General features: G+C 40.1%; 2 protein-coding genes across 4 annotated transcripts; both read left to right on the top strand.

Annotated features, from left to right (window-relative positions):
* Positions 1-266: 266 nt before the first annotated feature.
* Positions 267-10,851, top strand: LOC104454208 (aminodeoxychorismate synthase, chloroplastic). 3 transcript variants are annotated; one of them, XM_039317321.1, is made up of 16 exons: positions 267-924; positions 2,824-2,975; positions 3,191-3,607; positions 4,510-4,641; positions 5,178-5,245; positions 5,515-5,579; positions 5,780-5,846; positions 5,942-6,214; positions 6,290-6,416; positions 6,655-6,983; positions 7,210-7,289; positions 7,499-7,598; positions 7,977-8,059; positions 8,311-8,928; positions 9,259-9,751; positions 10,692-10,851. In XM_039317321.1, the coding sequence occupies exons 3-16, from the start codon at positions 3,295-3,297 to the stop codon at positions 10,767-10,769; spliced, it is 2,826 nt and encodes a 941-aa protein (XP_039173255.1). In that variant the 5' UTR covers positions 267-924; positions 2,824-2,975; positions 3,191-3,294; the 3' UTR covers positions 10,770-10,851. The 3 variants fall into 3 exon arrangements, with proteins under 3 accessions (XP_039173255.1, XP_018715222.2, XP_039173256.1); XM_018859677.2 differs by lacking the exon at positions 267-924 and adding an exon at positions 2,192-2,337; XM_039317322.1 differs by lacking the exons at positions 267-924; positions 10,692-10,851 and adding an exon at positions 2,192-2,337 and having other exon boundaries at positions 9,259-9,909.
* A 4,660-nt stretch (positions 10,852-15,511) lies between these two features.
* On the top strand, positions 15,512-22,290 carry LOC104454209 (chorismate synthase, chloroplastic). Its single transcript, XM_010068994.3, has 13 exons — positions 15,512-15,894; positions 16,423-16,573; positions 16,744-16,820; positions 16,939-16,997; positions 17,548-17,631; positions 17,731-17,823; positions 19,801-19,881; positions 20,353-20,484; positions 20,720-20,822; positions 20,920-21,014; positions 21,125-21,190; positions 21,507-21,591; positions 21,840-22,290. Exons 1-13 carry the CDS (start codon positions 15,756-15,758, stop codon positions 22,013-22,015), a joined length of 1,341 nt encoding a protein of 446 aa, XP_010067296.1. The 5' UTR covers positions 15,512-15,755; the 3' UTR covers positions 22,016-22,290.
* The last annotated feature ends 3,302 nt before the right edge of the window (positions 22,291-25,592 follow it).

Below are 25,592 nucleotides of genomic sequence, written 5' to 3'. Positions count from 1 at the left end.
TTGGACCGAGTAGAATTCGGTTATGATAGCGCCATGATGGCATTAGAAGCTAAATAAAACAGATGCAAATGATTTTTTATTTTTATTTTTGGAGGTACGTATTTTAGAGAAAACTCTATTTCCACGACCTCTGGAGACAGCACTTTCGACGAAGTGACCAAACTGCCCCTCATCAGGTTAGATATTCACCACTCATACCCAAGAAGACCGTTCTTTCTCGTTATCTGTTCTTTGCTCTGTTCAAACTTTTATTACATCTTCTTCTCTCTGTTGCGATCTCTTTCTGCAAGACTTACGGGATGGGGGCGAGTCTCTTAAACCGCGATCTGAAATTACTCGTGCGTTCTACTCCTCACGAACCTTCTCGTAGAAACTTCGCCATCGCCTTCGACGAAACTCGAACAGAGTAAAATGGCAGCCGGACCCCCGAACGTTTCCATCTTCTTTGCCTCAAACATTTCCACTCGGAGGAGTCAAGGCCGAGACTTGTTGCTTAAAAAACTAGCTCGACGGTGCAAGAGCAAATAACCCGAGAGGGTAATCCAACGTGGTAGGTGCTCTGTTTTGCGGGCGGGGATGAAGATGATGTCTCGAGATCCATGCGCGACTCCATTTGGCAACAGCGCATCGGGATTCTGACCATGTCGCATTTACCGTCGGAGGAAGACGAGTTCTACTGCGGGGCATTCGTTCCTGCATGTCCCGCGACATTTGTCAATGGCGGAACGGAGAGCTATGGCCATCTGTACGGTCGTGCAGGTCCCTCACCTACCGCGGTAATGTCATCTCAACGGCGGAGCAAGGAGCGTGGCACCGGAGTTCGGACACGGCCCTGCTTATATATAGGACTGTAGAATGGACTCAAATGGCAGACACGGGGAGAGAGAGAGAGATTTATGCCGTGGTGATCGGGAAATCTCGCAGGTGATGATCACTCCTGATCTTCGGCGGCTTTGATATTCTTCACGTGATCTTGGAGGGATCAAGTTCGGAATCTGATCTTGATCTCGTATTATTTTTCATTCAATTTCGCCACGGAGTCTCTCTCTCTCTCTCTCTTTAGTTGTTGCAAACTTGCAATTGAGTCCAACGATTTGCTTTTATTTGCATGATTTGACCCTCCCATTTCTAAAATGTTTTCTCTGTCTTTGTATACTTTGCTTTCAAGTCCCTTTTGTATTATATAGATGACAGGGTTGTACAACTGAATTGGTTCTACTTAGGAACTAGATCAAATTATCTTGCAAACCAATCCAATTTCAAGTTCTCGTTGGAATCAGTCCAATTTTTTAGAATTGCTAAAAGCCGGCCCCGAGTGAAGAATCATTGAGAAACCACACTGAATTTGGAATCGGTTTCATAAAATCTAAAAACCTTAATCTTTTCTCGACATATTTTTCTCCCTAAGTTCGCATGGATTTCACGAGTATCTCTTGCTCGCAACTCACCCACCTCCTCGGTTTGCCCTTGTTTGAGCCCTTACTTGTTCCTAAGCTGCTTTTGCTCTCTCACCCTTGTTTATCTTTCACTTTATATCATTTTGTTACTCACATTAGTTTACTATAAACAATGAAACCGAAAAAAAGAGAAAAAACATGTTGTCAATATTTTTTTCGTTCAAAAAATTAGGAATCAATTCTAACATAATAAATTTCAAATTTCGGGCGTGGAGGCTATCCATTTTCAAATCCTAAAAGATAGATGGTAGCGTGAGGGTCGCATTAACATCACTCGAAAATCTCACCACGTGAAAATCTTATCATGTTGGCTTTGGATACAAAAGGGGCGAAAGGATCGAACTGAGTAAGTTCGATGATATATTTTCCGAAAGACCGTTAGAACGAAATAGAGAAAGCAGTGCGCTTGTCAGAGCATGATTCACCGCGATTTAAGAGCCTTTTTTTTTTTTTTTTTTTTTGGTCGAAGCGATTTAAGAGCGTTCAAAGCACGATCCGCTCGTGAGTTTTCGTCGGGACTTGTCCTGGGAGCCACGCGAGAATCAAAACGAGATGCGGTGACCGGCTCAGGAGGTCATCCGGTTACCCGAAGGCGAAACGAAAATGGAAAAGTCGGTCGGCCGGCCGGCGAGGGGCGACTAGCGAGCGGTCCAATGGAGAGAGAGTGGGGAGATCCGACCGGGGTGGGCCCCCTCCCCTCACGCCGCCCCCCCGGACCCCACGAAACGCCCCGATTCGTTTGTTCCCCTCCCTCCGTGTCCGCCTCTTCGCCACCCCCGCCGAATCCTCTTCCATACCTCTCATTTCTTCTCTCTCTCTCTCTCTCTCTCTCTCTCTCTAGCGCATTGAACCGCGAGGGGGCGCATGCATTGAGCGCGAGGTGACCTTCGCATTTCTGGAATTCCTTGTCTTCATGCGAGATCCGTCCCCGCTTTCGCTTTCGCCTTCGGGTTTTCTTGGCGACCAATGTTCTGCATGCGAGATTTGTCCCCTCCGCGTCTTGTATTGTCTGGCGGCCGTTTGCGCATGTTGCCCGGGGGAGCATTCGCGTGTCATTTGATTTCTGTCCGTTAGTATTGGATGTAAACTTTGGCGGGAGCTATGAGGAGGAGGAGGAATTGGGTTGGCCCGGTTTCTCCAGTTTCTCTCTTTATAGGCCTCCGTGTTTGTTGCGAGTCCCTTACAGTATTTAACCCAGTTAGCTAGATTCTGTTGCCTGGGGATGGTAGTGTTTGCAATGCGATTTCCCCTCGTGGACAGGGCTTGCTCGTGGCCTTTGCCCATCTGGGCTATTACTCGATTTCCGATTGCCGTTCATTTCCCGTGATCTTGGATTTTCAGTAACGTAGGCCTCCTTTTGATGCAGAAACGCGGCTGTTGAAGGTTTGCCAGGAGTTCTAGTGCCGTGGTCTTTTGCCTGGCACTGAGCTCTCTGGGTCGGCGACCTTCACATGCCCCTAGTTCTTTTCGCAGAGTCATGACTCGAGACGGGATGGAAGAGGCGGCCCGCTAACGCATGTATGTTTGTGAATACTTAATGTTTCTTAACATGTCGTGTTTTCGTCCTTTGGAGCATTGTCCAACTTCATTGTCCTAATGAGTGTGATTAGACGTGTGTGCCTCTCTGGTTGAAATTCCTTTCAATTGTAAAATCTTTAGGAATTCTATCAGCAGCGAAAGAAGGTTAATCCTAGGTTCCTAACTTGTGAATTCTCTCTGTGCGGGTAATGCAGATGTGTTCTTCTGTTTTCAGTATCTCGCTGCGAGTCAAGTCTGTGCAGTGCCAAGTTAATTAAGGGCAGTTGCTCTTCATTGGCTTCTACATTCTTGGGAGGAAATGAATCTTAGTCAGTGTTCACGGCGTTCGGACATCACACTGCCCTTTGTTGAGGGTCTACATCACGTGAATGTGAAACCTAAACCAGCTTTGATGGTTAGTAGATCCACGAGGAGAACTAGATCTTGTTGTGGAAGCAAGAACATGATAACATGTAGCCATTTGATGCCTGGGCACCTAGAAGGATCTTTTGTGGGGAAGAAGCAGGTGGAGGAGCGTCCTGAGAAGCTGGACTTTGTGAGGACATTGTTGATTGACAACTACGATAGTTACACATACAACATCTACCAGGAGTTATCAGTTATCAATGGGGGTAAGTCATTTCTGTTCATTGCACGCTCGTTCCAGTGCAATATCAATTTCTGTCTTTATTCTTTCATGATCCCATTCATAGAAGGTGCTACCTTGCTTCATTCATTTGCTATGAAATAAAAATTTGCCTTCCCTCCATTGAAAATTTAACAAAAGAGCTAAAGCAAACGATGAGATGCCAATATGAACCTGGGGCTAATGGAGAGAGTTCTTGGATGTCACTAGGCATGCTTTGAAGGAATTTTATCGAAGCCGTGTCTGTATCTTAGATTCAATGTACTGTCTTTGACCATTGCACCTGTATTTGAATTTTGTGAAGACATTTTGACATTTGTTAGGAAAATAATTATATCAAAACCATCTCTGAATCTAGACTCAATGAACTGTCTGTGAGCCATTTCACCTGTATTTGAATTTTGTGAAGTCATTTGGACCTTTGTCAGGGAAATAATTCTCTGGCGAATGCTGCTGCTATTTTCTCATTTTCTCCCATCAATTTTACATGGTGAATGTAGTAACCTCAATGAGCCTTTAAACCAATAAATTGCTGAAACCTTTGCTTTTATTTAAATTTAGAGAACTGGCTTTTTTCTTGTTAAACTTCTAAAGTGGCGTTCTTTCTGGGAAAAATTAATAGAATTTCTCATTAGTACCTTAGAAGTAACTGTAAATGTTTCAATTGTATTTTTGTAGTTAGAATTGAGGAGTAGACACATCATGTTGCATGTCCCTTTAGGAAAGCCCCCAATACGATGACACTATTCTAGATTGAATGGACCAATCTATACTGTTTTGCATGGGCAAAGGCACAGATGATGTCTGCTGTTCATGCATGAACAAATCAGTCTTCTCGAAATGGGATCTTGTATTGATTCATTTCCTTTTGGCTATTTATTGTCGCAGTGCCTCCTGTTGTGATTAGGAATGATAGTTGGACGTGGAAGGACATATATCACCATTTGTATGAAGAAAATGCGTTCGATAATATAGTTATATCACCTGGACCTGGTTCTCCAACATGCCCTGCAGATGTAGGTAAGGTGGATGCCGATTCTAATTTTTGTTTATTTAGCTTTATCCAGCTTCAGAGTTCTGAATTATATTATAGTCACTGGCTTTTGCGACTTAAAAGGAGGTGTTCATTAAGTGTTGCCAGATATTCCTGGTAGAATCTGGCAACGAGGTGTTGCACTTCATGTTGATACCAGAAAGACATCGAACTGATTATGACATGCTAATTTTATGTAATTGGGAAAGAAGCCCTTCTGCCTGACATCGAGAAACAGAGAAAATTTTGAAAGAAGAAAACCATAAGTTTAGGAGAGTAAATGACTTTGATACAGAAAAGGCTCCAGCTGTTTAGGAAAGTCAGTGAAAGAAATCCATAGTCTACTGTAGAGCAAATGGTGATCCATATTTGGATAAACTTCTACTGTAGTTCGAGCAACATCAAATAGGATGGTCAATCTTTGTTTTTGTGTTCTCACATTGAGGAACTCTTTTCTATTGTCGCTAAAAATATGTTTAGCATTTCCTCGTCACTGCTTCTGATAACTTTTGGAATCTTACAGGAATATGTCTTCAGCTGTTGCTTGAGTGCAAGGACATACCAATTTTGGGTGTTTGCCTCGGACACCAGGTTGTTTTAAGATTATTGTTGCATCTCTGGTCTAATTTGTCAGTGACGTGCATGTACCTGTTTGAGTCTGGAGATTGCCATCCAAATCCAACTTTATTCTGTCTAGAGTTTAGTTGCTGTCCCAGTAGTGCCTGTTTCAACTCTTTTAATGCCAAATCAGGCTTTTGACCTGCTGATGTCTAACATGAGTTTGCATCGTCCAATATGATAATGGGTGAAATTTTTGCAACAAAAAACATGCTTATGTTTGATGATTTATTGTTCAATAGGCTTTGGGTTATGTACATGGCGCAAAAGTTGTACATGCATCTCAACCAGTCCATGGTCGCTTGAGGTATGTTTTCACAAGGTTGCCAGGTTGTATAATTCTTATCAGTCTATTGAGGATTTTTAGTTCATCATCTTGGAGGCATACCTTGTGATTTTGCCAAGATGATCTTAATGCTTGCTCTCATGATATTTAGTCAATCTTCATTTTTCTTAATGAGAAGATGCAATTGTTGGCTTTGTCACACTCTGTATTGTTTGCTTCAGTGAGATTGAGCATAGTGGTAGCAGGCTATTTCATGACATTCCTTCTGGTAGAAACTCGGGATTTAAGGTTAGTCTCTCCAGAAAATGTGAAGAGTTTCACAATTGGAGTGGATTCTTTTTCTGCTACCGCTTTTGCTGAATCCTGACAGCACATGCTCACAGGTGGTTCGGTATCATTCTCTTGTTTTAGATGCACAAACACTTCCTGAAGAACTCATCCCTATAGCATGGACCACTTCTAGTGATGCCATTTCCTTTTCTGAGGACAATGTTGTTTCTCCAGATGCCTATGCTAAAAGTAGGGAAGGATACTCAACTTTATTTTCAGAAAAGAGAAACGAAAACTCCTGGCCTTTTAGCAATTCTGAAGACATACGAAGCAGAAAAGTCCTTATGGGCATCATGCATTCTACTTGGCCTCATTATGGTGTGCAGGTGCTTTAGTTTCTTCCATTTACATGTTACATACTGCGTTTTTTCAATCACTCCACTGACCTTTCTGACTGCCAGTTTCATCCGGAGAGTGTTGCGACTTGTCATGGGAGACAGATTTTCAAGAACTTTAGGCGAATAACTGAAGACTACTGGCTGAGATCAAACTCCTCTTTCTTCAGAAGGAGATATGCTCATTTTACTGGTAACGGCAACTTATTTCTAGCAACTGTACATATTCTGCTTTTTCCTTGGGTTGTTGGGGGAAGGTTTGTCTAAGACTCCCCTTTTACTACACGCCCCCCCGGGTGTACTATCGTTGCCATTATTCAGAATAAAGATTCAAATTTTCTTTGGCCTTTGTTTTTGAGTGTTATTAGTGACAACTTGTTATTATCGTATCGGTTAACTCTATCTATTTCTGAGCAGTAAACTTTTTTTAGCGCGAATCCAGGTGCCCCGTGCTAATCATATGTCAGGACAAGTTCATCTAACAAATACTCCCTCAGTGGAGATTAATGGCAATCACTTGCTTCAAGAGGTTACTAGAAGCAGAAGAATATCGTATGATTTGGACGAGAGGAGCTGCTTTGGTATGTCAAATCTGGGAACTTCACCTGCAACCACTGACATGAAACGACTTAAATTGACGTGGAGAAGGCTAGAAGGTTCGGCTACTAAACTCGGCGGAGCCAAGAACATGTTCTGTGAACTTTTTTCTGATGACAAGGCGGAGAATACCTTTTGGTTGGATAGTTCGTCAATTGAGAAGGTCTGTCTGTCAGGAAGAGGAAGAATGCACTTTTCAGTTTTCCTTACTTCTATTGGGAACTTTCTGTCATTTGAGTCTTCTCATGGTTTCTTTGAGTTTCTCATTTCACCCTTTTCATGTGGCCATGCTGCCACTTGGATATCTAGAAATATATCATGCATCTTCATTGGCAAGAGTGTGGTTCATTTTGGTGGTTTTGTTTGTCTGATGTCATCTTTATATTTAGGGAAGAGCTAGATTTTCTTTTATGGGTGGGAAAGGAGGACCTCTTTGGAAGCAACTGACATTTAGATTGACCGAGAGAAGGTATGGATTAGCAATGATCTCATCTCCTAACATAGAAAAGTAGAGATGTAATTTGCTTTGAATTTTAGTCTTATGCATGATGATGCTTGTGTTAATTTATCTGCTGATTATCTCTTTTATCCATTGGTTGAGTAATAATCTATCAAATATGATAATTGAGCATTTATGTCCTGGGTTTAGTTTATGCTTTTGACTTTTTTTTTGGACAGTGATACAACTCATTGTGGAGGTTATCTATCAGTTGAAGATGCTCATGGCCATGCTAGTAGCACATACTTGGAAAAAGGTTTCCTTGATTTCTTGAACAAGGTATATCTAATATCTTCTCTGAGATCTGAGTGGGCACAAAGCAAATTTATAAGTTCATTCTTTTAGGAGAATAAAGTCGTAATAGTTTGACCCCGTCTTCTTTACCTAGATTTGAATCTGTCTCCCTCTCGCTCATGTTTAAATTTGAATAAGCTCATTTTAAATGATTGATCTCATCTGTTGTTCTCTGTGTCACGCCAGAAGATAAGTCTTTTGAAGCTTCTTTGATTTTTTATTTGTCAAGAAGCCCAAACAGTTTTCACCCTTTACTTGTTTTGTGTCTTCATGTGTTCTGGCTAAATCAAGTTGCTGTGGCTATAGTTATTCTTTTCAGTGTATCCAGATTTATGAACTGCTTTCTCTTGTCCTTTCTTGTAGGAGCTTCTATCATTTCATTGTGAAGAAAAAGATTTTGAAGGGTTACCGTTTGAGTTTTACGGAGGATTTGTCGGGTACATAGGGTATGATGTCTGTTAAATGTTGCCATCAGGCTTTATCTCTGAATTTATGATTAAAGTTAAAAAAATTTCTGGAATGCTTCTTATCTGTTACTTTTAGTGCATTTCCATTAGAAAACGGTTGCATTTCTGAATGTGCATGTGACCTATTTTAAGAAGGATATTTGTATCTATGCACATTCCTCCTCTTATATTCCCTTTCATTGCCTCTACTTTGTCTGTGGACTAACCTATCATGTCTTCTTGCATTTCAGGTATAACCTCAAAGTAGAATGTGGTGCAGCAACTAATCGTCACAAGTCAACAGCTCCAGATGCTTGTTTTCTGTTTGCTGATAATATTGTAGTGGTTGATCATCTGAATGACGATGTTTATTTGATGTCAATACATGACCGTGACACACCTGCCACAACATGGCTGGATAATACAGAAGAAAAGCTTCTTACTTTAAGAACAGCTCCTACAGGTGAACCGAAGAACAAAAATACAGTGTCCACGACAATTTCCCCCCATGAAGCAGGCTTTTGTGCTGAGAAATCCAAAGAGCAGTACATGGAAGATGTCAGGAAGTGCTTGAAGTATATAAAAGATGGAGAAAGCTATGAGTTATGTTTTACGAACCAAATAAGGAAAAAAGTTGAGGAGATGGATCCTCTGAAACTGTATCTTCACCTTAGAGAAAGCAATCCGGCACCATATGCTGCTTGGCTTAATTTTGCAAAGGAGAATCTCCACATCTGCTGCTCTTCGCCTGAGAGATTTCTGCGGTTGGATAGGTACGGTATATTGGAGGCAAAGCCCATAAAGGGTACCATAGCTCGGGGAGTGACAAAAGAGGAAGATGAACAGCGCAAATTGCAACTGCAGTACAGGTAAAGTTTTCGCTTATAAATACCCAACAGCTTCAAATTCTTCATTACCGTTTTCTTTGTGGGTCTGCGTAATGTGTATATGCTGGTTGGTTGCATGGAGGAAAATGTTGCAGAACAAAATTCTTAATTGTAACTCTACTTTATTTGTCCAAATGATTGGCTTCACTCACTTTGTGCACAAAGATGGGTTTCTGGAGGCGACGCTACATCTAAGAATCTAGGAAGGCTAGATTTATAGTTCTAGAAATGAACTTGTTCATCTGTTCGCTGGTAGTGCTTGATTTTTCTTTAGAAAGCTGATTCCCTCTCACCTTCCCCCTTGCCCGGCAGTGAAAAGGATCAAGCAGAGAATCTGATGATTGTCGATCTTCTCAGAAATGACCTTGGTCGGGTTTGTGAGCCTGGTTCTGTTTTTGTACCTCATCTCATGGATGTTGAGTCATATGCCACAGTCCATACCATGGTGAGTACGATATGTGGAAAGAAGCGGAGCGATGTTAGTGCAGTTGACTGTGTTAGAGCTGCATTTCCAGGTGGTTCGATGACAGGAGCGCCTAAACTGAGATCTATGGAACTTCTTGATTCTCTGGAGAGCTGCTCTAGAGGTATCTATTCGGGATCCATTGGGTTTTTCTCTATCAATCAGACGTTTGACCTGAACATCGTCATAAGAACAGTCGTGATACATGATAATGAAGCTTCGATTGGGGCGGGCGGGGCCATTGTCGCCCTATCGAACCCTGAAGACGAGTACGACGAAATGAATTTGAAGACCCGTGCACCGGTGAAGGCGGTGATGGATATTCAGAATGCTGAGAATTTGGTAATCCCTCTCCCGCTCTCTTCTTCAATAGTTGATAGGTAGAAATGTCTGTTTAGCGGTTGATACTTGTTGTGCCTTACCTCGTTATTCATTGAAAAAAACAAGATACATTCATTTTACGAAACAATAAAGAATTTATTCATTCTGATTAGAAGTTATTTCTGTTGAATTCGTGTCTATTGGCTTGTGGACTGTACAATGCCGTATACTGCCCACGTTTAGATAGAGATTTACATGGATTTATGTGCTATAACGAGCCTGATCTTGGTATCCGTCTGGTGCTTTGAAGAATATGAGAAATTATCGCGTGGTTTCGACTCAGTTATGCATGCCCAATGCATTGAGCCGTTCGACTGTTCTCATGCATTGGGCTCACACGAGTTGAGCACCCGTAGGTATAGCTCCAGGATTGCACGCACATGAGATGGTAAAGTATCATCATCCAAAGGGTGTCTAAAATTTACAAGTTAAACCAAGGAAACTCCAACTGTTTTTGTTTCTGTTTTTTTTTTTTTTTTTTCAAGCAAAAGTTACTTATAATTTGTTCTTGTTTTTGCTGCTTGCATTACCGAAATGAAAAGCGGCATACGATTAAGCAATGGCCAAAACCTACGCTCCAACATTTCCTTCCTCCTCTGTATTTTTCCTAAAGAAAGAAACCGATGGATTAGCTCCCAAATCTTTCTCTTCAACCTTTTAGAATTAAAACGAGCGTGCACGTGGTGTTTGAATTTCAGACTAATTTCGTCTCCTCCCCAACTCCTGATTTTTAGTCGGTCCATGACGGTGCACCGAGACGATTAACCAATCAGCGAAAGGCAAGCACATCAAAAAGAACGTTACTCGATCAAGAATTGTTACATGACATGGATGGAAATTTAACTTTGTAAAAGAAGGGTTTTTGAAATGATGTAAAATGGCGTTGTGCTGATGATTGCAGGACCCTGCTGAGTCTCGTCCCCTCGGCAAGTCAAAGGAAAGCATGTCCATGACGGCAGAAAAGGAAGCACTTTCTTGAAGAACGGCGACGAACGGTTCTACGTTTACTGAATGTGTTTAGTTGAAATGTTCATTTGAACTCGACTTGCCAGGAGTTTAAACGACTCCAAAGCATGTTCGTTCCTATGTCATGTAATGTTTTTATTATTATTATTATTATTATTATTATTATTATTATTATTATTATATAATGTAATGTAATGCTATGCGCCCATTTCTAATACTATCTTAAATTGTCATTAACCATCGCGAGGAGATAATTTCGGAATCAATTGACAAATCCACATACTGGATTGAAGAAAACTTTGTTTTTGCCATTTCTTCCCATTAATCCATAATTTGAAACTCTGTGCCTTCGATCTTTGTTATTTGATAAAAAAAAAAATTGACGAATTAAGAAAAGTAAGTATGTTTTTCACCAAAAAAGAAAAGAAAAAAAAGTAAGTGTGTTAAACCGAGAAAGAGAGGAAATTGAGAAAAGGGATGATTGTACTTTTCACCATTCAAATTTAGACATTTTTGGCAAACAAAAACTCAATTTATTTCACGAGAAATAATTGATTTGAAAGTAATCACATGTATTATTTAAAATGATTAGTCAATTGAAATTATTTTTATTATTGATAATAATTTATATTTAAATTTTTCATAAATAATGAAAATATTTTTTATTTATTTAGGAAAATATTTTATAAATTATTTATTTTTTACGAAATAAATATATATGATAAGGAAGAAAGCAAAAGAAAGAAGGTAAAATATAAGGAAAATTGAAAAAAAAAAAAAATTCAACTTTATGCATCTCTTTGTCGTAGCCATCATTAAAAGAAGGGATGCATGCATTGGTTTTTCTAAACAAATGCAATTAGATTTCAAAACTTACGAAAAGTGCAATTAATTTCTAAAATATATCGAATTGATGTAATTAAGTTCTTTCGTTAATTCTGTCCAATTTGACTAAGAATAAAACAAACGTGTCTTTTTTTCCTTTTTCTATACTCTATGTGGCTATAATTAGGGATAAGTGGTTCTATATTTCATACAGATTCCACTCAAAACATGGAATCTAGAACCTACCCATTGAAATGGGTTATTTATTTTTTGAACTTGGAATCTAATATGCATATCTTAAAACTTGGAACCTACTGCCCCTAGATTCTAGAGTTAGTTCTAAGGTTTATTAGGTTTCATTTATATTATTAATTTCACGATGGTAGTAAATTAAAATCTTTAATGACTATTGCTTGTTGTTATAGTTTAAACCATAAAGACATATGAAAAATATGAACATTAATAAAGTAAAATTCTTAGTAATGAAATGGAAGCTCAAATTAGTGCTTTTAGATTATACATTTATTGTCGAACAATATGAATTATCGTAAGATTGCGGGAAGACATGAATCAAGAAAAATATTAAAACTTGTTCAAAGTTCTAGGTTCCAGGTTCTAGGTTCCAACAATTAAGATTCTTGAACATACTTGTCAAAAACAAATTTTTTATTTTTTGGAACTTGAAATTTACCCAACACGCCTTGGAACTTGAAATTTAGGAGTGAGCGTAGTTCCATGGTAGAAACTGAAACTTGAGAACTAGATTGGTTTCAGGTTCCAAGTATGCAAGGTAAATTCCAGGTTCCAAAAAATAATGAACTTGTTTCGATAGGGAGGTTCTAGGTTCTTAGTAGAGAAACCTGGAACTTGTAACTTAAAACCTATGCAATCCTGCAATATTTCATGTTGTTCGATGATGAATGTATAATTTAGAAACACTAGTCTGAGCTTCTATTTTATGACTATGACTTTTACTTTATTTATGTTCATATTTTTTGTGTGTCTATATATAAGTTATGGTCAGTGAATTACAATAATGAGTGGTGCTCATTAAATATTTTAACTACTGCAGTCGTTTAATTAATAATATAGGTGGAACTTAGGTAAATTCGAGAATCGACCTTAGAACTTGTGACAAAATATGTTTCATTTCAAAAAATAAGGAATTTATTCTTATGGGTAGGTTACAGGTTCTAGGTAGAACTTGTACGGAACTTGGAACACCTGGAACCTAGAACCATGTTCACCTCTAGCTAAAACATGAAAAATAAGGCTAAAACGACGTTATTTTTATCTAAATATGATTTTTTAATCAAATACTATTTAAATTAGATTAAAAAAATTAAAAAGAAGAATGGAAGGAAAATGATGAGGGGCTACAAGGCCCTCACTGCCGCTACTTAGGTAGAACCGACATTAACATGCGATACATAACGTGACACGACATGACACGCCGACACGTCGTTTCTCAAAACAAAGAATTCCAATACGTCATATATTAAATATATATTTTTATATATACATAATAAATTATCATTTTTATGATTATTTCAATCAAATTTATAAATAAATAAATAAATAAATAAATAAGCCTAGAATAAATTTATACAAAAATATTAATCCACCATATATTAATATCACTCATTGTTTCAATTTGACAAATTCAACTATATTTCAATAATTCATGAAACTTGGAGAAAAAACAAGCGATCTATATTCTGGACTCGCATGTTAGATATGTTGGAAGAGGAGAAAAAAACTTAAGGGGTGAATTGTGTATCACGGGAAATAAGAGTAAAAAAAAAAAGATAAGATACTCAAGTGTTGGAGAGTGTCGGGAAAGTTGGTTAGGTATCGGATTTTTGACATGCATTGACCGAGTATCCGAGAGTGTCAGAGGGTGTCAGACATGTGTTGAAATGTCTAACACGACACGAAAGCTTTTGGAGAGTGTCGGTGTTTCATGGGCCACCACCACAACATTGGAAGGGTGGGAAATGGTGGGGGATGGCTGGCCAAGGATCAGCAAGGGTTGCTAGCGACCCTCGTTGACCGCAAGTGAGGACATATAGGGCCTCGCCCAAATTTGGAGGCGGTTATTGTCCCTCGCGCAGATATAGGTGAGGCCCTCGACTAGTAGGGGTTGATTGCCATTGGTGGCCCTCGGCCAGATGTGGGTGAGGGTCAATGACCCTCGCTTGATCTGGGGAGGGTAGTGACCCTTGCCCACCCTTTGCCAACTATCTCTAGTAGCTAGGTTTTGCAACATTAGCTTGGTTTCATTTTTATTTATTTATTTAAATAATTAAATTTATTTCAATGTAATTTAAATAAAATTTTGTTAAAAATGAAATTTTAACAACAATAATTTAAACTATTAGTGTCACATAAGAGAAAAAAAGAAAATAAGATAATTTACATCAGCATTTTTTGTTAACTAAATTAAACAAAATTAGCAAAATAAGATAAGTTACATCAGCATTTTTAGTTATCTTTTCTTTGGAAGTTAGGAGATGACTGCTCTGTTTCCTTTTGGTTGGACCACTGGCACCCAAGAGGCCCCTTCAACTTGATTTTTTCTGACTCTTTCATTTATAGATCTGGCCTTCCCAGGCATACAACAGTGGTGATCTTTTTTCACCTGCTGGTCAGTCCATGTGAGAGGTTTTATAGTCTTGGTAACATCCCATTCCCTTTCTAGTGCAGGCTTCGGATCGTTTTACTTGGCAAGGAAACATGTCTGGTTCATTCTCGATTGTTTTGGCTTGGCAACTCATCAAAAAAAAAGAAGCCTCGTGTCAATTGGGCTTCATTGATCTGGAACAATGCTATAGCTCTGAGAGATCAGTTCATTCTTTGGCTTATAACTAGGAACCGTCTTCTTACGTAGACCTTACTCTTATTGTATAGCAGGATTGGGGATGTGGCGTGTCCCTTTTGCAAAGTAACTCCGGATTCTATTGATCATGTGTTTTTTTTATTGTAGCATTACGGCTAGTTTTATCTTCCTTTGGGCTGCTAGATGCAACCTCCCTTGGAGGAATGGGACTTGGGTTGACAACCGTTGCTGGGCTATAAAGTTCTTATCAGGTAAGAACTTCTATTGTTCTATCGCGCGGTTATCTTTTGGGGCTCTATGCCACTTTATTTGAAAATATAGGAATGAGTTTTCTTTAGGAACTATACCTTCACACTTCCGGCCGTGAAGAACAACCTTATTAAAGTGGTTAAGGATAAGACTTTAACCTTCTCGAATGTTGAAGATAACCCAAGAAACTGGAGACTTTAATGTAGTTGGGGGATAGACCCATGCATCTTCTCTTCTACTCTGACGCATTCGTAGTATTTCCAGATTTGAGTGGTGGTGCAGGAGGGTCTACTGCTGTGCTTCGCATAGCTGATGTTTTGATGTTGGCCTTGATTTCTGTCGGTTGTCTCGTCCTTTCAGTTTAGGCAATGATGTTTTGTTTGGTTTTGGGCTTGAGTTGCCATTGTTTGGCCGGCTAGTCGCATTCTTTTGTTTGGTCCGTCTTTTGGATGTGGTCATAGTTGTGTGGCTTAGCCGTGTGTTTGTGCCTTGTTGGCTTCCCTTTTCTTTTTCTTTCGGCATCCTTCCACTTATTATGTCTCAGTTCATTATGAGTGTATGTTTTAGTGCCGTTTTGTTATAAATATTGGAAATGATTCTATATAATTACCTTTCACAATTTTATTATTATTATTATTATTATTATTATTATTATTATTATTTTTGGACTCAATCATATTTTGAGACAGATCTTAACATCTCGTGTTTCTCACACTCGGGCGTTGTGGGGTGAGAAAAATTCGAGCTTACACCCGCGGTGCAACTTCGAGTTGACTCCTTTTCATGTGGCCAACTGCACCAAACCATTACACAAAAATGCATCATCATATCCACTCCCTCTCCTCCCCCCACCAACCCCAAAGCCTCGTAGGCAGGCGGAAGGTAACGACTTGGAGGGGGTAGGTGGAGTTTCCTAATCATTTACCTGCTGTTTCTGCGAGGCGAGGGAACCCATCTTTCTCAGACTTTCCAGCCCTCCCTGCCTCCCCTCCATTTTTCCTTCTCGACCCAATTCGTTTCTGGGGAGTTGCCACACGCCCGGCAAGGAGTTAGAGAGAGAGAGAGAGAGAGGGAGAGGTTGTTCCAATGGCGTCGTCTGTATCGGCCAAGCCGTTTCTTGGGTCGTCGGCTGCCGACTCCGTCTCCGCCTTCCGTTCTCTGCCCTCCGATCTCAGTAGGCCCTCCCTTCAGTTCTTGATCCGCACCCCGGCTTCCAGAAAACTCCGTTAGTCTCTCTCTCTCTCTCTCTCTCTCTTCGCGCGGGAGTGCGTGGGTGGGATGCGAAGGATCTTGATCAGATGGAATAAAGTGAAAGAAAGAAAAATTTTACGTTTTCACGTTCGTAGTGCGGGTATACGGGCTTTATCTTGGCAAAGGTTTTATCTTTTTGAGTTTTGGGTATGTGGGTCGCCACTGATCTTGGTTGTCAATTTGTGGAATTTTGTATTATATGTTGTATGTCTGATCCTATAATACGTATGACTGGACGAATAGAAACAGAAAGACATGGCTCATTTCCTGGTTAGCAGTCCTAGTCTGTCGTGGTTCTTGGCTAATGCTGCATTACAAACTTGCACTAGATGGAAATCTGCTGGCTTTTTCTTTCCAATACCTGCTAGACCCAGAGAGTATCGTATTTATCAGTTTTCCTGATCGTATGGTTGAGGATAGAGGAATTGGAAACCTGGATGTGTTGTCGAAGTCCTTCTGTGGAATTTCTACTTGGACAGATCTCACCTCAGAATGCTTGCAGAGATAAAGGCTGCTGGGAGCTCCTTTGGGACTCACTTCCGAGTTACCACATTTGGAGAATCTCATGGAGGTGGTGTAGGTTGTGTAGTTGATGGATGCCCTCCCCGGTTGCCCCTCTTAGAAGCTGACCTCCAATTAGATCTTGACAGAAGGTACTTTACCTTGAGCCCTTGCAGCTAATGCATTCATGCTTAAGAAAATAATGGGTTGTGTCAATCATGGAGATCATGCCGTCCTGTCTGATCATTGGGTTATAGAAAGTATAATCTCATATCATCTGATTGTTGGTTTGCCATTAACAAATTCATTCTCGTGCATCCAGACGACCGGGCCAGAGCCGCATCACTACCCCCAGAAAAGAGACGGATACATGCCGAATATATTCAGGAGTCTCTGATGGTAAGATCTTTATGTGCAAATTTTACAATCCATTGATTTTAGTGGTCTTTTCCAGATAAAAAAGCCTATACTAATTTGTGGTTACAATGAATATTAAGCTTATTAAGTTTGGTTTTAGGAGTGACCACAGGGACGCCAATCATGGTACTAGTTCCCAATACTGATCAGAGAGGCCATGTGAGTATACTATCATGGGTGATACTGTAATGTTTGTTCAGATTGACATGGAAGAAAAGTGATGTGTTCAGGAGTTTGCAATTGCTTGCTGTGAACTGTATGGTTGAATTGAGATCTCCTTTTGGTTAAAAACAGTTGAGGCAGAATTAGCCTCGATGCATTTATGTTGTGCATTGAGGCTGTTTGTTTTATGGGATATCTTTGACTTACTCTCATGAAAATGCTTGTTACCGACATAGATAATTCTGAGGAACCTTAGATGCTGTTTAATGGGGGAAACCTATCTGCTTTCACCTTGTTTCTGCCTGTCAAATAGCTAAAGGGAAAATGATTAAAAAGTTCAAGAAATAGTCGGAGTCTGTTACTTTTTTAGCTGATAAGTACTATGATGTAAAACGTTTATTATTTAGTTTGTTCACTCACCAAAACCTGCAAAAATTCTTCAGATGCCAACTTGCCTTTTGTTTCCATTTAATTGACAACTTTTTTCACAATCTCCTTATTGCATTAGTCCTTAAGTTTACATAATATCTGCCTTTTGATTCTCCAGGATTACAGTGAAATGTCAAAAGCTTATAGGCCTTCTCACGCAGATGCAACTTATGATATGAAGTATGGTGTGAGATCAGTTCAGGTATTGTTTTTTAACCAAAAAAATCCGAGGCCAAATGTTGGTAAAAGACTGATGAGTTGAAACTTACTGTCATTCTTTACTCCTTATCTCTGTTACCAGGGTGGTGGAAGATCTTCAGCAAGAGAAACTATCGGAAGAGTTGCAGCTGGGGCAATTGCTAAAAAGATTCTTAAGGAAATTTCAGGAACTGAGGTGCCTTCATTTTCTTCACTCTTTGATTTCTTTTCCCTAGATGGAACAATGGTGATTCCGAGTTTGGACACATCTGCTTTGATTTTTGGTTTCTTTTTCTATGATTTATCATGATGTTCTTGGGTACTTAGCATGAGTTTCATTAAGCAAGTGAAAATTGTAAGACTGGAGAAGCTTGTGAGTAAATTATATTCAATTCAATGTGAGAGCAGTCCTTGCGGGAATATTTTTCTTAGTAATTCGAATGCTTCTGTTAACTGTCCCCTGTGCTTATGTTTAAATTTATGCGGATGCAACCATGCTTATGTAGGCAGGTGTTAAAGTGGAGCTGCAGGATCATTTGTTTTGTTTCCTATATGTTCTTTAGGAATGACAAGTACAAAATCTGCTGTCACAGATTTTCTCTCTACAATATGGAAATGATGATTGTTTTAAAGTTTGTGACTGGGATTTCTGGTGTACTGCATTATAGGATTTTAGACTCTCTCTACTTTAGTCCATGCATATAAAGTACAGTAACTTATGTCAAAGGGTGAGGTTATGCTGCTGCCCAGCAGCAGTAACACTTAGGCCCCGTTTGGTTCGGCTTTAAGGGAATGTCCTTGGAAAAATGCAAATACCTTTGGGCTAAAGGAGTTTTCCAAAATGCAAATAGCATTTGGTGAATTGTAATTTTAAAGTGTATTGAGAAACAAATTTGGCAAAAATGATGTTTGGTAAAAATTGCATTTGTAAAAGACTTTTACTAAATTAAAAAAAAAAGATTTTTGTAATTTTTTTTTTTTTCAAGTTTGGTGGCTGGCCAGCCAGATCTGGCTCCCGGATGGCCTCACCTGAGGTGGGCGACCTCAGGTGAGGCCGCTTGATCCTAGGCAACCGTCACCTAGGGTTGCGCGACCTCAAGTAGCCGCTTGGGTCACACGATTCAGGCCACCGCTTGGGTCACGCGACCCAGGCGTTGCCCTAGGTCCGGCGACGGTTGCTGAGGTTGGGTGACCCTCAGGTGGCGGTCGCCGGTGCGTGCGACCCCTTGGCCGGTGGTCGTTGGCCTCCGAGCGGCTTTTCCGTGCTGCTGTCTTCGGAGAAGATGAACAGTAACCAAGGCCAATACTTGCATTCCGAAAATGCAACTTCCTAAAGTGACTTTAGAGTCCCAAAGCCCATTCAAATGCTGAACCAAATGGGACCTGAGGCCCAACACGACCTTATCCTCAGCCACCTATGGTTGTAAGACAACATTTGCTCAGTAGACAACCCCATCATACTGATCTCTCTCCTCACTTTCTCTTTCTAACTTAATATGCATGTTTTGTTCGCTCACCTTCCTATGCTATGAAGAAGAAATTACTCCTTCATATTTTTTATACACCGAAAAGGAAAAAAGAGGACCTAAGTCATTGTTGTGTTTTCTTTTTCTGTGGTTTCTTCCCTTTTTCATTGTCCTTTAACCTCACCCCCACCACCTCCTTCTCTTCATCAACGGCTAAAGACACTATAATGCTGTCGCCCTTGACTGAGTCTAGGAGTTGCTCTCCTCCCACCAACATCCACTACTAGAGGTCTCTCCTTTCTCGATGGAGTTAGCGTCATTCCTGTCGCTGACAAAAGAGCCACTGGCTCATTGGTTGACTGCTTTGTTGGCAACGGAGTCATTGACTTGTGATAGATAATGATTCGCAAGACAGTGGGAGGACGACCTCCATTGGACGTAGTGGTGCGGTGGCAGCAGTGGTAAAGAGCATAAAGAGAAGAGAGGCATGGCTTAGGTTAAGGTTTTCAAATGGCGTGGAATCTTTTATGTTAGATTTACATGTCTATGATTCATTGACAACCTCAGTGGGGGCCACTTGTCTCGGCAGTAGCATAACAGATTCCATGTTAAATTGAGATTCTTCAGCATGTCCTTTGATATCGTCAGAGATTTTCTTGTTGTCTTATCTTTTTCTTAATACAGGCTTCCCATAATTTTGTCTTCAGGTGCTTGCTTATGTCTCTCAAGTCCATAATGTTGAACTTCCACAAGAATTAGTTGACCATGAAACTCTGACTCTTGATCAGGTATAAATGACAACTCTTTCTTTATTTTGGGGGAACCCGAAATTTTGGGGCAATTTTCATATTTAGTGATGATATATAAATTAATAAATGTTCCAAAAAGTTCTCTGTTTGATTTTATTGTTGCAACTCAAACTCATCATTCAGGAGTTCCTTGCTATATTTCCAATGGAAAGGGTGGAGCTGCTACTTTATGTGTATGCTAATAGTTGAGCTAGTCATGATTAACAGCAAAGTATAGTTGAGTTATCTATACGTTGTGAGAACTTAATAATATTAGCTGCGGCATGCACTGATCTGCAATCTGGATTTTACCTCTAACATCAAGGGGAAGTTGTGTGGCTCCAATCCCTAATGGAAAGGATATGGGAACATCGGTTTACTTCTTTTGTCATTCACTTTTTCTGTCAATTACTCTGCCTTGGTTGTGATATGTTGCCATAACTAGCTAAAACCTGTGGTGTATATTGGCAGATTGAGAGTAACATCGTTAGGTGCCCAGATCCTGCATATGCTGAGAAGATGATTGCTGCAATTGATGCTGTTCGAGTGAGAGGGGATTCTGTTGGTGGCATTGTTACATGCATTGTTAGGAATGCTCCCCGTGTAAGAACTTTTCTTTGACACCTCTCTCTTCAGAAAGACACTAAATGAATGAATGATTAATGAAGATGATCGACACTCTGTCTTTACGTTGTTTTGGATATGCATGTAAATATAAAAAGAATATGCAGATGCTATATGGTGTCGCATACACACATGCGCGCGCCCGGGCACGCATGACACACATTCTCATTATGGTGAACATTAAAAGCTTATTAACTTTGCAACTTGATATCAGGGGCTGGGATCACCAGTTTTTGATAAACTTGAAGGTTTGCTGGCGAAGGCTGCTTTGTCTTTACCTGCAACCAAGGGCTTTGAATTTGGCAGTGGATTTGCAGGTACAGCAGTTCTGCTGTGGAGGGAATAGATTTGGATTAGATGGGGACGATTAAGTAAATTAGTTGAGTTTCCTTAACGCTCTATGATAAATTTCAGGAACTTATTTGACTGGTAGCCAGCATAATGATGAATTCTGTGTGGATGAAAATGGAAGGATCAGGACAAGAACAAATCGCTCTGGTGGAATACAGGTATGCTCTGATATGGCATTGTTCTCCTAATAGATAGGGTTGAAATTTTAGCATTTCTTCTATTCTATGTGCAAGAAAATGATTTGGGGAGGTTTTCTTGTGTGACTCAGGGTGGTATATCCAATGGTGAAATTATAAACATGAGAGTAGCTTTCAAGCCAACATCTACTATCGGAGTAAGCTCTCTGTCTGTCTGTCTGTCTGTCTGTCTCTCTCTCTCTATCACGTGCGTGCACCCGCACACGCACGCACACACACACTTGCTGCAGATGCAGGCAATCGCATTGCAATGTGCAGACACTGCGGTTGTGCTGAGGTCTTGTATTGATGTTGAGCACTTTCTTTCAGTCTCGTAAGCAGTGGGCTAGCTCTTAGTTCCCCATTTGGACATCATCCACAAGATTTGCCATGCTTGACATGTCAAATTGTAGGATATTATTCTCGTTGCCCTAATGCCATTTTTATTGATTACATCTTATTATGTATCTGCAGAAGAAGCAACACACAGTTACTAGGGAGAAACAAGAAACAGACCTGATTGCTCGTGGTCGCCATGATCCTTGTGTCGTCCCACGGGGTATGTCTCCAGTACTTATTCCATTCTGTTCCCTCACTATTTCTCCCTTAAATTTGCATCTATGATTATGCCTTGATTAAGTAGTAACCTATATGCAAACTATATTGGGAGGCTCTTATGTTCAGGGCTCGATCTTGAAATAAGATAAGAGTGCTTTTACAGCTCCTATTGCTAAAAGATGATGATTGTCCGCAAGTGCAAAATGTCCTTTAAAATAATTAACCTTTGCATTTACTGTTTGGATGTAGCGGTTCCAATGGTAGAAGCCATGGCTGCGCTAGTACTCGTCGACCAACTGATGGCGCACTATGCACAATGCTGTCTCTTTCCCATCAATCCTGAGCTGCAAGACCCTCTGTCCTTGTCGAGTGCTCGGAGAGGCATTGAATTTGCCCCTTCAGAGGAGATAGCAAACCAGTTGTGAAACCGTCTCTGCCGTTGAGGGTTCGTCTTGAATACAGTATCCCCGATAATTCCCTATGGCGGGGCAATTTAAAATTGTCTTAGCCTTTTTGTAGTTGGACCCTTTCTTAATCATGTATTTTCTTCTGATTTGTAATTGTGAGATAGGCGCAAGAAACTCTACGGTCATGTTTGAGCTCTTCTTAGAAGTTATACTTGTCGTGCCAAAGTTTGTTGCACCAGATTTGATGAAATAAAATATATTTGTGAGATATGTATGTAACTATTTTCACATAAGTGCTTAAATTAATATCCTTCCATTTATCTTCATTAACCATCTCTTGATTAAGCAGGCCAAGCATGTATAGTGAATGGATGCTATAAAATGAACACTAGGGGGGTGTACTTTGCTTTTGTTAGGAATGTAGAGCAAACCTATTCATGTGATAAGAAAGTACGCCTACTTTTTTCGAATAATTAACTATTTTTTCACCATTAATAAGTTTATTTATCTCGATGTAATATGCAGAGTGACAATATAAAAAAAACCACAAAACCTTTAATAGAACTAGCTCGTGAGTCAGGCACTGCAACACTGGAAACTGTACTCGCCAAATGCATTCGGAACAACCCAATTAAAGATCGTAATGCGAAATGCAGATCGAACTTTCTGTTTGAAATTGAACATATTTTACCCCCAAAATCATAGCTGAATGGACTTGTAGTTGCTCTTAATCCAGTACTTACCTTGTTCGAACAATAGCATCCCCCGCTCATAATAATGGGCCGTGCTCTCCATCCGATCTCGCCTTATCTAATGGCATGCAGAATGAACCGAAAGTTCCGGTCCCCTTTCCATCCGAAAGATACTAATCAGTTTGCTCCAAAATATATGCTCGATGGGGGTGGAATTCAGACATGCTGGACTCGAGGTCAAGGGCTCGGTCCCTCAATACCGCGAGAAATTAACAAACGTACTACACATGAATATAAGTTGGTCAATCTCCTTTTCGGTTGAAGAATTAGAGATGGGAACAAGATGTACAAATTGTCTTTGTCCCTTCAGATAAGTTCCAAGTCAACTCATCCCTTGGAAGGAGATAGACGAATTATTGGAGATAGGAACAAGACGTTGATCAGACACGAGAGTAGTCTTACACGCCAAATGGCCGAAAGACGACGGCCCATCATCCCTTTATTAAACGAGATTTGTCCATTAAACGTCGTGTCACAACCTACAAAGACTCGTGCGTAAGAGAGAGAGAGAGAGAGAGAGCGATTAACGTCGCGTTGGAGTGTATTTGGTAGACGACCCAACATCATCTTATAATAAAATAAGGCAAAAAGCGCCCGCAAAATAAGGGCGACAAAAGCAAAAGGCCGTCAAACAAACGCCAAAGTTCCCCATCATTCGATGGAAACATACAAAAGCAGAGGAGATCCGCAAAAGAGGAGGCCAATTGGAACACTGGCGCTATACTCAGCATCTACAATTTATAATTAAGTGGTACCAATAATTTCAAAAGTTAATGTACCAACACATCAAAGAAAAGAGCTCAGTTCACGGGCCATATCTCACTTTGTTCCACATTGCTTTAGTTCTTTAGGGGGGGTTGTTTGTTAAACTTTAGCCATAATTAAGTCGATTAATCATGATCCTTGACTCATCCAACCACCGACAGCCCGGGGCCTTCCGCTTGATAATGATGGCGTGAAGTAACAGTTCTTTCTGGTGGACAAAATTGGAGAATTCGATCAAGGAGGGGGGCCAAATCTCGAATAAGGAAATTAAGTGCCTATCTTGCTTTATAGTCTCAAAGGATGTGCGACACCTTCTTTTTACCTAAGGGTGAAAACCACCCCATCTCCATAATTACAGCCAATTATCGCGGGAAGCTATCAATTCGAGTTCACGAGAAATGAAATTCGGCGCGAACGCGCCATGCGACACGATCTGCTGCGCGCGTTCCTTTCTCGGAGCCGAAGAAAGCAAGGTCAAGTTAAACATCGCGTAAAGGAGACTCCCGGGGGGACGTACACGTTTGGTTCGCTCTTCTAGTTTCCAAGGGACTTCTTTACATATTTATTGGCAGGTGGAGAAGTTTCACTCAAGAAGAGACATTGCGCATCTCTTATCAAGTCATTATCTTCCCATGAACAGAAGGTTATAAATTTTGTTGTGAATGCCCATCTCTACATAGCAACAGGATAAGTATATTGAAAATTCTAAAATTTATCATTGAAGTGAAATTGAGTTATAAATTTAAAAAAAAATATAATTAAGTTTTAAAACTTGTTGTGAAAGTACAATCTGATCTTAAAATTTTCAAAAGTATAATTAGTTTTAAAAATTATCGAATGAGTTCAAACGAGTCATTTAGTGAATTACAATTTTTGAAAATTTTTATGACTTGATTATATTTTTATGACATATTTTAGAATTCGATTATACTTTCGTAATAAATTTTACGATATTTATCTCTAAATAAACCTAACGCATTTGACAGGGTAAAAGCTTGTGTTTGTGTGGCCAATAGTGGAAATTACAAAGCGTGATTCTAGCTGGCCTAATGCTGTCGGGCAATTGAGGATGATGCGAAGTGGGTTGGGATAGGGCGAAAAGTATGAAACGCGGGAGCTAAACCTAGGATTTGACAGTGGATCACATAGGAATTGAATTGATTATGCAATGGATTCATTGTCACGTCACCTAAAGCAGCTGACCGTACAGAGGCAACAACAACCTTTGTAAAAAGCCGATTCACCCGGCGTGATTTCCTCGGAGTTACTGTGTGTTTGTTAGCTGTCCCTTTGTCTCGACCACCATCCTCCCGGTTTAGGTCAGCATTCAGCAAATGCACATGCGCTCGAGCGATGTTCAATTCAGCCCGTGATTTCCTTGCTGAGTATCTAGTACAAACGGCAAATTGAGTAGGTGCATGCACGTCCGATGCATGGCCGATCCGGAGAGGACCGACCGACCGAACCCGTGAAGGTCGTGTCAGCGCTCAGATACAATGCTGCCAAAAGGACTTGGGCTAATAAAAGGAGACAAAAGACGGTAAGAAGGAAGTACAGGAGGAAGGTCACATTTTTTCCTGACGTGTACCAAATTGGTCCAATCCGATCCTGCCTCAAATCAAGCGATGCCAAGCAATTTATGGCCGCATATATTTCCGTTATTCGGAAGTAGCTTGGCATCTGCAGTCGCATATGCTTCTCTTGGGGACGTACTAATAGAAGTAGAGTTGTCCCACGGCAAAAATTATAAAAAATAAAAGTCTTAAATTTATTATACGGATGTTAATCTAGTTATAAATATTTTAAGTTGGCTTATTTAATTTTAAATCTTTTAACTATTTGCCATTGTAATTCTTTCGATCAATTTTGATTGGAAATCATTGATGTAAATATTTAGTCTACATGTCACCATTAATATTGATGTCAATAATTATAATTTTTTTAAATATTATCCTTTTCTTTTATTTATTTTTTCTTATTTTTGTCGGTCGGTTCGTAGCCTTATCCCATTGGCCACAAGCAAGGGCATCCCAGCCCTTGCTTAGCCAAGATTTGGTGAGAGATGAGGAAAAGAGGAA

This window comes from Eucalyptus grandis, chromosome 7 (genome assembly GCF_016545825.1).
Source record: "Eucalyptus grandis isolate ANBG69807.140 chromosome 7, ASM1654582v1, whole genome shotgun sequence".
In the NCBI taxonomy this organism is placed as follows: domain Eukaryota; kingdom Viridiplantae; phylum Streptophyta; class Magnoliopsida; order Myrtales; family Myrtaceae; genus Eucalyptus; species Eucalyptus grandis.
Note: the sequence above shows the minus strand (reverse complement) of the source record. Positions and strands in the feature narration are given on the sequence as shown.

Bases quoted from the DNA above. Each gene is read 5' to 3' on its own strand.
- LOC104454209 (XM_010068994.3), top strand. From the start codon at position 15,756: ATGGCGTCGTCTGTATCGGCCAAGCCGTTTCTTGGGTCGTCGGCTGCC. The intron at 16,821-16,938 runs GTAAGATCTTTA...GTTTGGTTTTAG, and splicing joins ATATTCAGGAGTCTCTGATG to GAGTGACCACAGGGACGCCA. The intron at 17,824-19,800 runs GTGCCTTCATTT...TTTTGTCTTCAG, and splicing joins AGGAAATTTCAGGAACTGAG to GTGCTTGCTTATGTCTCTCA.
- LOC104454208 (XM_039317321.1), top strand. From the start codon at position 3,295: ATGAATCTTAGTCAGTGTTCACGGCGTTCGGACATCACACTGCCCTTT. The intron at 5,847-5,941 runs GTTAGTCTCTCC...ACATGCTCACAG, and splicing joins GTAGAAACTCGGGATTTAAG to GTGGTTCGGTATCATTCTCT. The intron at 6,215-6,289 runs GTGCTTTAGTTT...TCTGACTGCCAG, and splicing joins GGCCTCATTATGGTGTGCAG to TTTCATCCGGAGAGTGTTGC.